The sequence below is a fragment of the Ranitomeya variabilis genome, chromosome 3 (genome assembly GCF_051348905.1).
Source record: "Ranitomeya variabilis isolate aRanVar5 chromosome 3, aRanVar5.hap1, whole genome shotgun sequence".
In the NCBI taxonomy this organism is placed as follows: domain Eukaryota; kingdom Metazoa; phylum Chordata; class Amphibia; order Anura; family Dendrobatidae; genus Ranitomeya; species Ranitomeya variabilis.
In genome coordinates this window covers 219,447,327-219,464,800 of record NC_135234.1, presented here as the reverse complement: position 1 = coordinate 219,464,800, position 17,474 = coordinate 219,447,327, and the positions used below count along the sequence as shown (strand labels likewise).

The 17,474-nt window shown below is 41.8% G+C and overlaps 1 protein-coding gene across 4 annotated transcripts in view; it reads right to left on the bottom strand.

The window, feature by feature from the left end:
* The window catches only part of LOC143815682 (complement decay-accelerating factor-like), a 166,914-nt gene that overhangs the window by 25,674 nt on the left and 123,766 nt on the right, over positions 1-17,474 (bottom strand). For all 4 annotated transcript variants that reach the window (XR_013223779.1, XM_077295193.1, XM_077295194.1 and 1 more), the window contains 2 exons: positions 15,432-15,608; positions 1,958-2,134 (listed from right to left, as the gene is read on the bottom strand). Coding sequence is in view for 3 of the 4 variants with exons in the window: in XM_077295193.1 (XP_077151308.1) it covers positions 1,958-2,134; positions 15,432-15,608 (354 nt within the window). In the remaining variant the exon portion in view is untranslated. The remainder of the gene's footprint in view (positions 1-1,957; positions 2,135-15,431; positions 15,609-17,474) is intronic.

The window sequence follows — 17,474 nt, the reverse complement described above, 5'->3', positions numbered from 1 at the left end:
TGTGCTCGCAGCAGCTCGTTCTTCAGTGGTTCTCAGCCTGGACAGTCCCATCTTGGCACCATTCAAGTTGAAAACTATTTATCCAAAGACATGGATAACGGCTCGGGACAGAACGACAGAGGAGTGGGGGATATGGTTGTTTTTTGTCTTATTGTGGGAGACAAGGGCGTCATTGGAATGGAAGTTAGGCGAGTATAACGGTGTTTCTTATTTTTAAATAAAAATGTGTGTTTTGTTTCTATTTTAAATAAAAGACTTTATACATATTTGTGGTGTCTTATAGACACCTCCCCATTACTAATCTATGGGCTTGATGTCACCAGACAATACAAAGTTGACATCAACCCCACTTGCCACCACCACAGGGCAAGTGGGATAGATTTGCATTTTCTGGGCAGCTGGCAAGGCACAGATCTGGACAAGGTTACAATTCTGTCCTGAGCTCCTTGGCCAGTTCCTTTGACCTCATGATTCTCATTTGGTCTGACATGCACTGTGAGCTGTGATGTCTTATATAGACAGGTGTGTGCCTTTCCAAATCAAGTCCTATCAGTTTAATTAAACACAGCTGGACTCAAATGAAGGAGTAGAACCATCTCAAGGAGGATCACAAGGAAATGGACAGCATGTGACTTAATATGAGTGTCTGAGTAAAGGGTCTGAATACTTATGACCATGTGATATTTCAGTTTTTCTTTTTTATTAAAGGTAATCTGTCACCCCAAAATTCACCTATAAGCTGCCGCCACAGGCATCAGGGGCTTATAGAATGCTGTAGATAAGCCCCTGATGTAACCTGAAAGATAAGAAAAACAAGTTAGATTATACTCACCCCGGTCCCGATGCCGTCTTGTCAGATGGGCATCAGGGTGCGGGTCCAGTGCCTCCCATCTTCATACGATGAGGTCCTCTTCATTGCTTCCTGCCGCGGCTGCTGCTCAGGCGTACTTTATCTGCCCTGCTGAGGGCAGAGCAAAGTACTGCAGTGCGCAGACGCCAGGACTCTCTGACTTTTCCCGGCACCTGCGCACTGCAGTACTTTGCTCTGCTCTCAACAGGGCAGACAAAGTACGCCTGCGCAGGGGCAGCAACACGAAGCAAAGAAGAGAACGTCATCGTATGAAGATGGGAGGCGCTGGACCCGCACCGCGACGCCCATCTGACCGGACTGCTCATGGGTGAGTATAATCTAACTCGTTTTTCTTATCTTTCAGGTTACATTGGAGGCTTATCTACAGCATTACAGAATGCTATAGATAAGCCCCTGATGACGGTGGCCTTAGCTTATAGGCGAATTTTGGGGTGACAGATTCCTTTTATATTTGCAAAAATTTCTACATTTATGTTTTTTTTTCAGTTGAGATGGGGTGCAGAGTGTACATTAATGGGAAAAATCTGAACTTTTTTTTTTAATTTACCAAATGGCTATAATGAAACGAGTGAAAAATTTAAAGGGGTCTGAATACTTTCTGTACCCACTGTAAGTGTCTCTGGTACATGTGAAAACTGTCACCACACGTATCAGACACAGTGACGTCTGAAAGAGGCCTACTGAAAGTGCTGCTAATGAACGATAATTTATTTCCTCCTCTCAGCTGATGGCTTTCAATCATGGGGGCATGCACAGAGTGATTCCAATCACACTTCATAGCAAGAATGATTACATATCAAATAGCACATTTATAGTTTTTTTTTACTGTTTTATTACTTTAAAGAAAGGAAAAACTTTACAAATTCGGTTTGCGTCACCATATTCTCAGACCCATGAGTATTTTTTGGTCGATGAGATATATTTTTATATTGGTCTCAGACAAACATAAAAAATCCTACAGACTAAAAACCAACATGCAAGGATTTATAGTGTTTAATTTATTATTCATTTCAAGGTTAAGTGACATTTTAAATCAATGTATATAAGAATATGCAAATTATTTTGCCATTAAAACTCTTTACTTACCTTTGCATACTAGTGGAGAAGGCTTCCACTGACCTTGACTGCTGCATGTGATAGTATCTGAGTCACTCAAGACATAGCCTTCTTTGCATTCAATCACCAAAACCTCACCCTCCACATAAACCCTTTCAGTGTCCACTTTCAGCTTTGTATTGTCAACCTCCGTAATTCGGCACGTAGCTATGAAGAAACCATAAAATTAACATAATATTAAAAGATGAAATGTAATTAAATATTCCCAGCATACTCTAAATTATCATTTCTTAGATCTCTTGAAATGTGAAAACTAGTATATTACTTAAAATTGTTGTCTCGTCGTAGACAGGCACTATGAAAATTTGGACATCCTGCTCTAAGTATGTCAAACATACTGTGGGGGAGAACCAACTAGGGGAGGATAGGTTTAAGAAAAAATTGGAAAAGTAAGTGGTTCTAATGAAATATAGCTGGAAGTCAATTGTCAATAGTCACGATTGCACAAAAAAAATATGTTAAAGAGGCAGAGTCTCTCAGGAGCAAAGATGGTCATAAGTTCACAAATCTGTGAACTTGTTTGTCTAAAAATTGTGGAACAATTTAAGAAAAATGTTCATTGATGTAAAAGCAGCAAAGACCACCTACATTATGTAATTGAAAAATGTAAAGATTCTGGAGAAAAACCATGTATACAAGGGACAATTAAGCCGGTCAATATTGGATACTCAATCTTCGTGCACTAAATCGGCAATGCATAAAAAACAAGCATGATTTAGTAATAACTACATAGCCTCAGGAATACTTCCAGAAATCATTGTCGGAACATGGTTTGCCCTACAGTCCACAAAAGCAAGTTAAAGGGAATCTGTCAGTAGGATCAACCCTACTAAGCTGCCTATATGGGCATGTAGGTAAAAGGAAGATAAATAAAATTATACCATGATGTCTTATTCCTGAGAAATCCACATTTTTCTTATACGTATAGGACCTCTTCCAGGCCTTGGGGAGCATGTTGCCTGAAAGATATCCCTGTCTCCAGAGCCTATTATAAATAAAAGGGGGAGATACCAGTGTGAGACATGTAACTAACACAAAAAAGGGGAAATTAACTTTGTCTTCTTCCAAACACATTGTTTTCCAGCTCTCCGAGCTCTGCAGTTTTGCAACAATATTACAACCCTGTCTGCCTGTGAGATGGAAGCTGAGAGAAACCTGCAGATGTGTCAGTTATAATCACACACAAATCTGCAACGAGATCAGAGAGCGCTCATTACACATCACACTGATAATGCCCCGTTCTAGTTAAAGCGGTTGTCCACTACTAGCACAACCCCTTCTTGAACTAAGTGTTTGGCCCCGATAAAATAAAAAAAAAAATTATACTCACCTCCCATGCTAGTGCAATTCCAGCAGTGTCAGCACTCTCGGTCCCGGAGCTCTATTGTGTGGTGTTACAACATTTGGTGCCAGGCGCCCAATCAGCGTTGGCATCATTGTCTCCACACAGATTTAACATGAAGTGGAAGTCAGGGCAGCAGCTAGTCCCTGGCTTTCTATTCATGCTCAATCCGTACGAAGGCGGAGACAGTGACGCCATAGCTGATTGGGCACAATGTGTTACAACAATGCACAAGAGCCCAGGGAGCACGAGTGCCAACACTGCAGGAACAGCGCCAGCACAGGAGGGGAGTATAGGCTTGCTTTTATTTTTTTTATTTTATTTTTTTTATTGGGGCCAAACATTTAATTCAAGAAGGGGCTGTGCTAGTAGTGGACAACCCCTTTAAATGAAGCTCTGGAGTAAGCTCCAGAGATATCTTACAGGCAATGTACTGCCCGTAGCCTGGAAAAACGGTAATTAGACATACCGGTAATTATATTTCCAGGAATCCATCCTGACAGCACCATGGAGGGCGTCCTTCTTATCCATAGTGGGACAGGAAACCACGAGAGTTTAAAAGGACCCTCCCCCTTCCACCCTTCAGTGATTTTCCAAAGTAACACCTCTGGATGGATGCAAAAAAGAGAATTTTATTTGAACAAAACAATCATTATACAAATGTTACTTCACATAAGTATGCATTATATGTAACATAGGGAGGGAACTACCAGTGCTGTCAGGATGGATTCCTGGAAATATAATTACCGGTATGTCTAATTACCGTTTTCCAGGTCACCACCTGACAGCACCATGGAGAAGTACCAAAGGAGACCTTTTGGTCCTAGGGCGGGACTACTGCATGAAGCACCTTCCTGCCAAAGGCTAGCTGGGATGACACTACGTCTAGCTTGTAATGCTTAGAGAAGGTACTGAGACTAGATCAGGAGGCAGCTCTACAGATCTGATCTGCCGAAGCCCCCCCTTTCTCTGCCCATGAGGCGGCTATCGCCCTAGATGAATGAGCTTTTAAGTTGTCTGGGGGATTCTTACCCTGTGCTTTATATGCTAGGCTAATAGTGGATCTAATCCATCTAGCAATGGTAGATTTTGAAGCTTTTTTCCCCCTATTTGGACCCCCAAATAGAACGAACAGATTAGTATCCTATCTCCAGGCCCTAGTCGCCTCTAAGTACTTAAGAACGGTCTCCCTAACATCCAGGCTATGATAAAACATTTCTTTTTGGTTTTTGGGAGCCTGGCAAAAAGATGGAAGTACTACCTCCTGATTTATATTTGAGTCTGAGACGACCTTCGGAAGGAAGCCTGGGGTCAAGTTTTAAAACTAGTCTATCCTCATATATTTGCAGATAGGGATTTTGAATAGAGAGGGCCTGGAGTTCTCCTAGTCTCTTGGCTGACGTGATGGCCACTAGGAACGCCGTTTTGTGAGAAAGATTAGAGATGTTTATATCCTCAGATAAAACAAAAGGATCCTTGCACAATTCATTAAGGACCAGGTTAAGATCCCAAGGTGGGATGGTTTTCCTGATCAAGGGCCTTAGCCTTAAGACTGCCTTGGAAAAACGAGCAATCCAAGGGTGAGAGGCTAGGGAAGAGTCATAAAATACACTGAGGGCTGCCACTTGGACCCTCAGAGTACTTGGTTTAAGACCCTTCTCAAACCCCTGCTGCAAAAAATCAAGGATCTTGGGAATGTTAGGGCGATCAAGATCAACCATCGTGTCTCCACAAAAACTGCAGAATCTCTTCCAAATTTTTAAATAAATTGCAGAAGTTACTGGCTTCCTACTTGCTTGGAGAACAGAGATGACTTCTTCCGATAGACCTTTCGCTTTCAAGATCTGGCGTTCAGGATCCAAGCCGCTAATTGGAGGCTGTCTGGGTTTTGATGAAGAATCGGGCCCTGGAGGAGTAGATCTCTTCTTTTCGGAAGGAAGATAGGTTCCTCTACTGCTAGTTTCTTCAATAAGGGGAACCAGCTCCTCTTGGGCCAGAACGGAACCACTAGGATGACTTGAGCTCTGTCCTCGTATATCTTCCTCAGGATCCTTGGAATAAGTGCAAGAGGGGGGAAGGCATATAAGAGACCCCTGCTCCATGATTGGGAAAGTTCGTCTACTCCTGCCGGTCTTTCCCGAGGGTTCAATGAGTAAAAGGTTTTGACCTTTGCGTTTCCTCTGGCGGCGAATAAGTCCACCTCTGGAGCTCCCCATCGCTGGCATAGTTCGTTGAAAACTTCGTTGTTTAGCTCCCATTCTATGGCTGACAGCTTCCTCCTGCTCAGAAAATCCGCCACGTGGTTCCTTGAACCTTCCAGATGAACTGCTGAAATCGAGAGAACCAGTCTCTCCGCCCAACTGAAGATCCGGTCTGCTAGATTCTGTAATCTCAGATGCCTCGGACCGCCCTGATGCCGTAGGAAGGCCACCGTCGTTGTATTGTCCGAGAAGATCTTCAGGTGCTTGTTTTTTAGCCGATCCTGAGCTGAACATAGGACCTTCCAGACCGCATGTAATTCTCTGTGATTCGATGAATACATGCTTTCCTCTGGATTCCACTGTCCTTGATAAAATCTTCCTAAGACCTGACCACCCCATCCTTGTTGACTTGCGTCTGTGGTCATCGTGACAGCCGGAGAGAGGATCCATGGTACACCGACCTGTAGGTTCTCGGGAACAGTCCACCATCGGAGGGATCGTCTGACCTGATGGGAAAGACGGAACTCCTTGTCCAGAGATGCTTGTCTTCTGTCCCAGGAAGCAAGGACTGCTCTCTGCAGGTGACGGGAATGAAATTGACTCCAGTTGACACAAGGAATACAGGCCGTCATTAACCCCAGGACCCTCATTGCATCTCTGATGGACACTCGGCTTTTTGAAAAATGGCGAATTCTTATAATATCGACCCGCTTCTCGTCTGGAAGAAAAGACTTCCTGATATTTGAGTCTAGGATAACTCCTAGAAACTTTATTCTTGATTTGGGTGTTAGGTGAGATTTTGACCAGTTCACCACCCAGCCTAATTTCTGCAGAGTGGAGATTACCAACTGACAGTCGATCTTGAGCTGCCCTATAGAATCCCCTACCAATAGGAAATCGTCCAGATAGGGTACTATTGTGATATCTCGATTTCTCAGATAAGCTACTATCTCCACGACAACCTTCGTAAAGACTCTGGGTGCTGTTGCTAACCCAAAGGGGAGGCAGCAAAACTGGTAATGGTAGATCCTTCCCTCTTTTTCTTTTCTATCGCAAATCTGAGATATTTTTGGTGATCTCTGCAAATTGGAACATGGTAATATGCACTCTTTAAATCTAAGGTGCACATTACCACATCCTTTCCTAAAAGGGGAATTGTGGAGCGAATGGATTCCATTTTGAACCTCTTGTACACCAGATATTTGTTTAGGGGTTTGAGGTTTATTATGGTTCTGGATTCTCCAGAGGGCTTTTTTATAGAGAAAAGGCCTGAATAATGACCTGTTCCTATTTCCCCCTGAGGAACTGGGGATATTGCTGCCATTTGCAGAAGATCCTGAATGTCCGACCACATAGGGGAGACAGAAGAGAGATGTACGTTGGACACGAAATATTTTTCTGGGGGAAGAGAGCTGAACTCTATCTTGTACCCCTGAGATATGACCTGGCGGACCCAAGGACTTCTGGTAATCTTCTCCCATTGCACCCGAAAGCCCAATAGTCGCCCTCCTATTCTGATGGCGTCATTTCTTTCGATATTCTGTTCTGGAAGTTGAGGAACCTGAGTCCCTATTCCTGTTCCTATCCCCCCCTTTTTGATAGCTCCACCTCCCTTGTGGTCTGTAGTCTGACCTGTGACCATAAATAGGGCCTGCAAAAGGGCTGGTATTTTTTCTTTTTCTCCTCTGGAAAACCCTTCTTTTCATCAGAAGCTTTTTCCAGGATGTCGTCAAGAATAGGTCCGAAGACCCTTCCTCCTAAGAAAGGGATGGCGCAGCTTGTTCTTAGAATGAACGTCACCTGACCAATTTTTCAACCAAATGGCTCGTCTGGCTGCATTCGACAAAGACTGACCCCTGGCTGTAAATCTAACCGATTCTGCCGTAGCATCTGCTAAAAAAACGGTTGCTAGCTTCAAAAGAGGAATCGCCTTAATAATGGTTTCTCTAGGGGTTTTAGCCGACAACTGATCCTTCAAGTCATCTACCCACAAATGCATTGCCCGTGCTACAGACGTGGCAGCTATATTTGTGCGGGTCACCGCTGCCGAGCTCTCCCAGGCTCTCTTTAAGAGCCCATCCGCCTTACGATCCATCGGCTCCTTTAAGTTAGAGGAGTCCTCAAATGTTATGGCGGTTCTTTTAGAAACCTTTGCAAGTGGAATGTCAATCTTTGGGATATCCTCCCAGTCCTTGACATCTTCATGATCAAAAGGGAGGCGGAGTCTGAAGTCTTTAGGAATTGATAACTTCTTTTCTGCTTCCTCCCATTCCTCTATTATCATAGAGCGAATGTGAGAATTGACAGGAAAGACCTTTGAGGTGTGAGAGCGCAGCCCCCCAAAGATCTCGTCCTGTACCGACGGAGTAGATGCGGGTTCTTCAACCTGCATAGTCTGTCTAACAGCACTCAAGAGTTCTTCTATATCGCTAGATGAAAACAGATATTTCTTCCCCCTCTCTGGGGGATCTCTGCTCAATTCCTCCTCCTCCAGGTCAGATTCAAAAGAGCTGTCCTCGGACGACAAATCCGATTCTCTCTGCCTTTTCTTGGATCTCTGCGGATCCTGGGGGTCAGATTGCATGGGCTGAGGAAACGATAGGCCAGATATTGAGGCCTGCACCTCCTCTCTGATAATGGTCCTCATGTTCGACATTAGAGAGGCCTGCTCTTCCCCCAAGATACGACTGGTGCATGACTCGCATAGGGACTTCTGCCAGGAGTCCTTCAGTTTTACGGCACAAAGAGGACATTTCTTGGCTCTCCCGGATCTCTTAACTGCAGAGGCCTATAATACATAATGCAAACAAAGGGGTAAGACCCACGTGGCTTCTCCTATAATTTTGTGAGGGAGCAGGGCCTGGGACTCACATGTGCCTGGGGCTCCTTTGGCGCTTCAAGCTTAGGATTATCCTCCATCTCGCTCGAACGTGCCCCCCAGCCCACACATACCTTTAAACACAGTTGCCGCCATGTTCCGGACCTCCCTCGCCTGGAAGGAGATGACGAACGCTGACCCCATGCTGCCGGCCGTGACCCGGAAGTGACGAGCGCAGCAGCCGCGAACCGGAAGTGACTAGCGCCGGAGTGCGATTCGGAAGCGCCACGCTCCCTCTGCAGTCACGCCGATTCCCCGGCTCCAGGATGACCTGCTGCCTCACCCCCGCAAGCGCTTATCCAGGATCCTACCCGGTAGAGCACCACGCTGACAGGTACATCCGGGGTCTTGCGTCCAGGGTCGAGAGCCCCCCCCCGGGGGAAGCGACCCCTAAACCAGGAGCAGCGCTACACCGGTTAAAGCTGAGTGACCCTATACTACGGGTATCAGCTTGGAAGATTCTTCCAGTCGGAAGGAAGAGGCCGAGCCCCCCCGATCCACACTGTCTGCACGGAACAGACGGATGACTCTCGTCGTTCCCATCCACAGTGGGACAGGAAAAACACTGAAGGGTGGAAGGGGGAGGGTCCTTTTAAACTCTCGTGGTTTCCTGTCCCACTATGGATAAGAAGGAGGTCCTCCATGGTGCTGTCAGGTGGTGACCTGGAAAGATTATTTACATAAAATGAAAAAAAAAAGATTGATCAAAAACAAGGCATCTGATATGAGGCATACACAGACATTTTTTAGCAGTGTATATATAACATATATGTCCATATTTATAGTATAGATAGGTCAAGTGTACTGACAGACTCCCTTTAAAGATCTGTCATGTACAGAAGCAATACATCTGTACAATCCAGAAATGCCAGAGTCTTTTCTGGTTTAAAGCTTATTTAAAATGGACTGAGGCAACCTGTAAAATTGTTCTGTGACTAGGTTAATCAAAATTTGAAATTATTTTCTCTTTATGGAAACCACAAATGCGGTGTCCTGTGGGCTCAAAAGGTGAGGGACAATCCATCTTGTTCTAAGAATCCAGTTCAAAAGACGGCATCTCTGATGGTGTGGGGATGCCCTAGTGGTTATAAGAAAAAAGGGGTTTGCTACCATGCTAGCCAAGTTGAAAAAATAATGCTCTCAGTGTGAAAAACAAGATAATCTTGTAGTCCAACAAAAAGAAACAATATATACCCGCACTGCTGTCCTTTGCGATCACCTATCGGCGTGCTACAATACGCTGCACCAGCTCCTATACCTTCTACTCAATGCATGGGCATAAGGGGTGCTCAACCAAAAAGATATTTATAATTCAAAAACAAAAGAAAAAAAAGTGGTCAGCACTCACCAAACCCGATGCTGTAAAATGTCTTTATTTGGACATGGACAGGGAGAACATGGTGTCTAAGGATGACAGCTGTTTCGCGCTACATGCGCTTCCACAGATCCTTTTTTTTTTTTCTTTTGTTTTTGAAAGATAATTTTGTAGTTATGATTAATGGCTAACAAAAGTAAAATGAATGACGTTACAAAGCAAGATTTCAGGACTTCTTATGTCTCTTACTCATGCATGGTATAAAAGTTTCTAAAGAAACATAAATCTATGCACAAACAGCAATAAAAAAAAAAAAAAAAAAAAAAAAAAAAAGGGCACGGTACATATGATCAATAAGCCTTAAAGGGAACCTGTCACCTGAATTTGGCGGGACTAGTTTTGGGTCATATGGGCGGGGTTTTCGGGTGTTTGATTCACCCTTTCCTTACCCGCTGGCTGCATGCTGGCCGCAATATTGGATTGAAGTTCATTCTCTGTCCTCCGGAGTACACGCCAGCGCAAGGCAATCTTGCCTTGCGCAGGCATGTACTCCGGAGGACAGAGAATGAACTTCAATCCAATATTGCGGCCAGCATGCAGCCAGCGGGTAAGGAAAGGGTGAATCAAACACCCGAAAACCCCGCCCATATGACCCAAAACTGGTCCCGCCAAATTCAGGTGACAGGTTCCCTTTAATAGTGCATATAGACATGAGTAATGTTCATAAGACAGACCATCAATCCCGAAGAATCCTGAAGAGTACAATGTATGTACACATCTTACTACATGTTATACCTAATAAAAAGATATGAAATAAAGACATATTTACTGCACAAATCCTTGCAATAATTAGGGATCTCTATCCGAAAAGCGTTTGCGCGTAATTCCCTTGGTGAGGCTGTGACTGTCACTGACTATCCATTTTATGCTTTATAATCAATAAAGTTTATATTTTTATTGAAGATCACTATGCTAGATTTTCTACTATTTTTCTGAATACATTTCCACGTGTCACTGCTGGTATCCATGCAGTGTTCTCTTGAATGGGTGAGCAGACTTTTTTTCTTTTTCTGTAAAGTCACAATATGACTGATATGAACAATTTCAGTTGGCAGCGGTGAACATTCTCTCTAAAGTCCATATGTTAAAAATCAAACTTGAGTTCGCTGATTAGGGAAGTTATTTGAAAATGTTGAAAAGTGTCCTGTCTAGGATAGAGTTTCCCAACCAGTAGCTCTCATGTTTTCTGCATGTAGGTCCCCATTGACCAAACACTAGACCATATCTTCAATACGACTTGCCATATTAGAAAATGACTTTATTCCTTAAAGCTGTTCGTAACCTTTTATATAGGAGATTATGGGACATCTGCTTTACAAGAAATATGTCACCAGATTTTTGCTATGTAATCTAAGAATAACATGCCGTAAGGGCTGGGGCCCCCGACTCCAGTGATGTACCACTGGCTGATCTGAATGCTGTCATTTTGATACAGTCCCTGTTTTCTATGCTGTAGACCTAGCAGTGCTCAGCAGGGCTGTGGAGTCGGAGTCGTGGAGTCGGAGTTAGTTTTGGTTGGAGTCGGAGTCGGTAGAAATGTACTTTCCTTGACAAAGCTGCTTTTCAGCAGCGATACGCGTGGGATCTTCCCACACCCCACATTTTGGCCCTGACATGCTTGGGTGTTTTGTGGACTATTTTCCTTGCCGCCTTTACTTTTCAGCATTGCACAGCGTTTCCTGCTCTCTCTGTGATCCACATTTTTTTGTCAGATACATGACCGGGCTCCAGGTTGTATTTATTGCCTGTTTTACTTGAGCTTCTCTCCACTCTCTGTGGTTCCCAGGGTTTAATTGCAGGCTCGTACTTTGCGAGATTTAACTCATTTGCAGCATTCCTTTCACCCTTTCAGGGCCACTAGCATATTGTATATGTGTACACGCTACATGCCCTTTACATTTGCTTTCATTTAGGACACATATAGGGACGCCTATAGTGTGTGTGTGTCTGTGCTTTTTAGAGGGCTTGGTCTGTGCATTTCTGTTATAAACATTCAGGTTGGTATACCTCATTTTATTTCTTGTGAACGAGGTGTTTATTAGTACAGTATATTTAGCGTGTTTTTTGCAGATTTCGCATTTCCTGCATAGGCTGTTATATTGGGGTGTTGTGTACTTTGTTACACGTTTTTTAATTAATTTTATATTTGCATGGTGTTTTTGCTTGTAATAAAATGTATTCTATATTTTGCTATATATTTTGTAGTAGGTGTGCACGTTCTTTTTGGCTCTTTTTCTTCTTTGATCATATTTGCTGTTTCCATGCCTAATGTAGCACCCTGTTACTTCATTATATACTTGCCTATACTCTAGTGGTGCACCCGCCATTATTCTTATTTTCGGTAGAAATGTACCGACTCCAGCTTTAAAAATTTTTTATTAATATTTCATAATTGAACTTTCATATGAATTTTATAAATGTTACTCAAATATATATGTTCTATCAAACTATGAACATCAGTGATCAGCAGTTCTGCTGGAGATAGAGACATTTCTTACTTCTTGTGTGTCACTGTTCTCCACTGCCCTTATCTAATCTTATACTTGGTTAACCTCATGGTGCCCCAACCCCCCTACTTCCAATGTATGAAACTGAAAGTGATAATGTGTTGCAAATTCTTAGTAGTAAAGCCCCTCCTCTAGACTAGATGTTTACTAGGTGTGCGTCTTCCAAGCATCTCACAGCTGCTACTCAGAAGAGGAAGACTGTAAGAAGTATTATCCTTTCAAAAAACTTTGCATCAGTTAACTGTGAGTACATGAGGAATAACAGTATTACTGACCACTATATCTGTTGTACGACCTGGCAATAATTTTGTACAATTGTTTTTAGGAAAAACAATTGTCATTTGGATTATGAATGCATAATTAAAAACCTGAGAATGTCAAAGAAGCGTCACATTAAATCAGCTGTATTTGAACATTTCACCATCACTCAAGATAGAAAACATTATGTGTCAGTGTATGACAAATGATCCAGACGAAATCAAATGCTGTGAAGCCAAGATCAGTGCATATTCAGGCAAAGATAAAAATGCTCCTACCAGAGCTTCTAATCTAAAGAGACATTTACAGTGCTTTCATCCAGAAATACTGAAAGCAGTGGATGAGAAAGACTGCATCCAAACCAATGAACCAGTGCCCAGCTCTTCCAGCCAAACAAAGGAGCAGAAAACTTTGCAGCCATCAGTTGCAAGATATTTTGTCAGTGACAAAGTTACTGTGACAATGACAGTAGATACATTTTAAAAACAGATCATAGAGCTTGTTGTAAAGGATAGTGTACCTATTTCATTATTTTCACGACCAGCTTTTATGTGTCTGAATGGGGAAATGGCCCGCAAGCTTGGTGTTTCTCTGGAGTGAGAGAGTATTAGAAAATTAGTAATCGAAGAAGCTTTTAAACAAAAGGAAGAACTTAAAAAAACTCTCAAGGGACTCTTTCTGTTTCTTAAAATGGATGCCTGCACACGTCACAGAGTGAACTATTTTGCCATCAATGTCCGATTTGTTTGTGACAAAAATGAAATAGTTACCAAGACATTGGCAGTAAAAGACACCAAAGCTCATCACACCAGTGAGTTTCTCCAGGTCTTGGTGGAAAAGGTTCTGCAAGACTATGAACTTAAAAAAGAGCAAGTTCTTTCTGTCGTAACTGACAATGCTTCAAATATGATAAGTGCTATTAAGCTAATGAATGAGAGTAATGATGGTGACCAGCAGCTAGAAGAAAATTCTGGGTCCTCAGACACAGAAATGTTTGAAATAGAGGAACACAGTATTATAACTGAGGAGCAAACTGAAGTTGCTTCAGATGAACAGCAACATGATAGTTTAGATGATCTTGTTGAAACTGTGTCAATACGCTCTTTCATTCATCACATGCGCTGTGTTGTGCATACGCTACAGCTGGCTATAAGAGACAGTCTGCAAGAAGGACATGCTGCTGCACTGATTGGCAAGGTGAGAAAATTGGCTACTGTTGCCAGAACCCCTAAAGTTGACTCAATTTTGAAGAGACGTGCTGGAAAAGGGGCAATTACTGATCAAGCCACATGATGGGGCAGTACTTACTTAATGATTCAGCGCTTGGTTGAACTGAAAACCTTTCTTGTAGACATGGCTAACCCTCAACTGATGCTAAATGAAAGTCAGTGGAATCAGGTGACTGAGCTGGAAAAATTGCTAGAGCACCCATTTACAGTGACTAAAAAATTACAAGCAGAGGACTTAACACCAGGTATTTTCTTAAAGGAGTGGAAGAACCTGATGTTTCGCCTGTCCCAAAGAGGAGGGTTAATTGCAAGTGGCATTGCTACATTAATGAAACGGAGAGAGGAGCTACTATTACAAAAAAACATTCTTTTGGCAGCTGTTTATGTAGACCCAATGCATCGGATTCTTCTAGATGATCAACAGCTAACTAAAGGAAAAGAAGCTCTGTTTGAAATAGCAGTAAGGATGAAAGGGTTGCAGAACAGTCAGGAGGAACAAGAAGCATTTGGTTGTCCTGCCACATCTTCACCCTCATCAACTGATGAAGAAATTAATTTCGAAAAATATTTGGATCACAAGGACCGTGCAAAGCGTTCCCGCATAGAAGAAGAGTCATCCACATCAAAGAACACAGCCAGTACATTTTAGCAGAATTTTTCATGTGCACTAAAAGAAATTGAGAAATTTGACCGGTCATCAAAAATAACAGTGCAACAAGCGATTCCTCTGTATCCTGACATTGTCAAAGATGTTGCCCGAGTGGTTACTGCTTTGCCACCAACCCAAGTTAGTGTAGAGAGGTTGTTCTCTGCTCTCAAAATAATTAGATCAGATTTGAGGGCATCCATGAAGGAGGATCTGACAGAGGCAATACTTTTTCTGAGGACAAATTTATAGATTTCTTCTTATTAACTGCATAACAGTGTTTATTGCATATTTACTTACAAGAGTTTAGAAAAGTTTATAAAAGTTATTTGCTATTTTCTAATTGTATTCTAATAAATATAGTTTTTGCTCTAAGTGGTCTTATTACTTATATGATGGTGAGAAACTGAATAAGCACCATGTTTATATTTTACAACAGTAAATTTATTGTTACGAATTGGCCATTTATGAAGGAGTCGGAGCCAGAGTCGGAGTCGGAACCTGATAAAATCCAGGAGTCGGAGTCGCAACTGTGGCTTACCGACTCCACAGCCCTGGTGCTCAGAATGCTGACCCCTGTATAACCACGCCCACACCACTGATTGTACAATGTACACAGAAAGCTACCAATCGCAGAAAGCTGATAATCAGTGGTGGGTGTACAGATACACAGAGCAGCTGACTAGGAGTCAGAAGACAATTAGTCCTATAGTGATAATTTCCTGCTGATAAAACATTGCTTAAACCACCAATACACACACCCAGTAAGTGACATCACTGGAATCAAGCTCTCTTCCCCTATATTATGCTGTTCTTCGATTACATAGCAAACACCTGCTCACGGATTCTCTTTAAGACATCCAATATACTATTTATACCTACTGCAGAACTGAAATTGAAACCTCAAATTCAATTGGCATATTTTGGCAACAGTTTTTTAATTAAACTAAAACAAAATAATTAATGTATAAGCAAGAATTGTAATTCTTCAAGCAAAAATGAACTTACCTTTGCATTTTGGATGAGATGGATCCCATTGGCCCAGACTTTTGCATGTGGATACTTTTGAGCCATGTAAAACAAAGTTTTTCTTGCATTCAAACTCCACAGAATCACCATGAACATACACATTTTTCCCTCCTGATAGCAGCCTTGAATTGTCAACGTTTGGGCTATGGCATTTTACTACAATAAAAAATAAAATCCCATACATTTTAGGTCTTGAACAATACTTTTTTAAGTCCAATCCCAAAATATTTTAAAAATGGTTGATATAAAGTAAAACATCACATAGGACTTGAATTACACAGGCACAGGACAAAGAAAAACAGAAAACAGTCTGTTAACAGAAGAATGTGCTGCAGTATAAAAACAGAATTCTAAAATGCATAAAACTTCATCACAAGCCTACCTGATGGTTTGTTAAATTATAACTTGCTACCTAGTTAAGAGCATGTGTCCCCACACAAAATACCATACCACCAGTGCAGTAGGACGGCTGTGACCACTGATCGACTGCAATGGTGGCATGCAGGTTGCTTGTAAACAAAGACCTACAGGACCAACAGAGAGAGCATCATTGCAAGATAGCCATTGGTTGGAAGAGCAGAATACCCTTTCTTCTGCTGTTTTGGAACACTGATAGCCACTTGTAAACTTTTAAAAAAGTTGGACAACTATTTTAACCTTTGTTTGTGTGCCAAGAGTATCTATTTGAAGAGAGGGTTCCGGCTCCATTGTTCAGAAGGAAAATGTATAATCTCCAAATGAGCACGTCTCCAATCCCAAAGATACAGAAGCATCTTTTTAATAAATATTAAATACCCAAAATGGCAAGTCTAACATTCTAGGTAAATGGATTTTCCAGTTTTCAATACACAAATTTCACATACAATATAAGCATCCCTCTATTTATGTTCCCTAACTCTTGCGAGACTTTTTATTATACTTAGAGGTAGAATGAACAAAGTCATATATCCTCCAAAATAAGACCAATGAAAAAATACACCTCATCATGAAAAAAAGAATCCCTTATATAGCTCCAATGCTGGAAAATACTACATTTATGACTCTCAGAATAAGGTGATACAAATGTAAATGATTTGTTTCAAAAGAATATATATTGTATGAAAGAAATAAAACATAAACAACTATATATATTTAGAGTTGTCATAATCATGCTTGCCCACAACCACTGGGTAGCAAATGAAAAACATAACATTTTAATTGCTAGGCATTACCTTGTAATTCTGAACAAGACAAGCCCTCATACAGCTAAAAAAAAAAAAAAAAAAAAATTACAGCTCAAGTGACAATGAAAAAAAGGTCAAATTAGGAATGGTCTTTAACCAATTCACAACATAATGCAAACTTGCATCATATGGTTGCTGTGGGTGTTCAAAGTGGGATCAAACCTAGCAGATCATGTCACGCCAAATCCTGCAGATGCCTTTTGTACTGTCACTTCATTGCAGAGATATTCACATTTGTTTGTTTTAGAGCACAATATGTGAAATCTCTGCTTGAAGTTAAAGTTGGTCGATCCTTCAGTCTTCTCTGGGGGGGGGGGGGGGTGCTCTTTAACTCCTCCTTTCTCAAAGCTGCCAATCACATCTTGGCAGGTGATCATGCAGTTTAGCAAGATGCTAATGAGCTGCAATTGGCATTATCTGGAATGAGTGAACGCACACGCTTCCAGAGAAGACTGAAGAAATGCCCAGTATAACCACTAGAAGATATTTCAGATAGTGAGATCCAGAACAAATGTGAATATTGCTGCAATGGAACGACGCACCAAAAACCGGTGAACAACGCTCAATGATCCTTTCAGGGTATTTACCTAACTATTTTTTTTTAGTAAGTAACAGGTCCTCCTTAATGATAAGATTCAGAGATATTGATGCCAAGAACAGCACTGAAGACAGCGAATGGAAACTCTACATGCAAATGAAAAGAGCTTAGAGCTTCTTTCAAGTGTATCTATTTTTACCATTAAACTGGCCTACACATTTTCGAATGTTATCAGGTTCAGTTATGAAATTAGCCATTTCT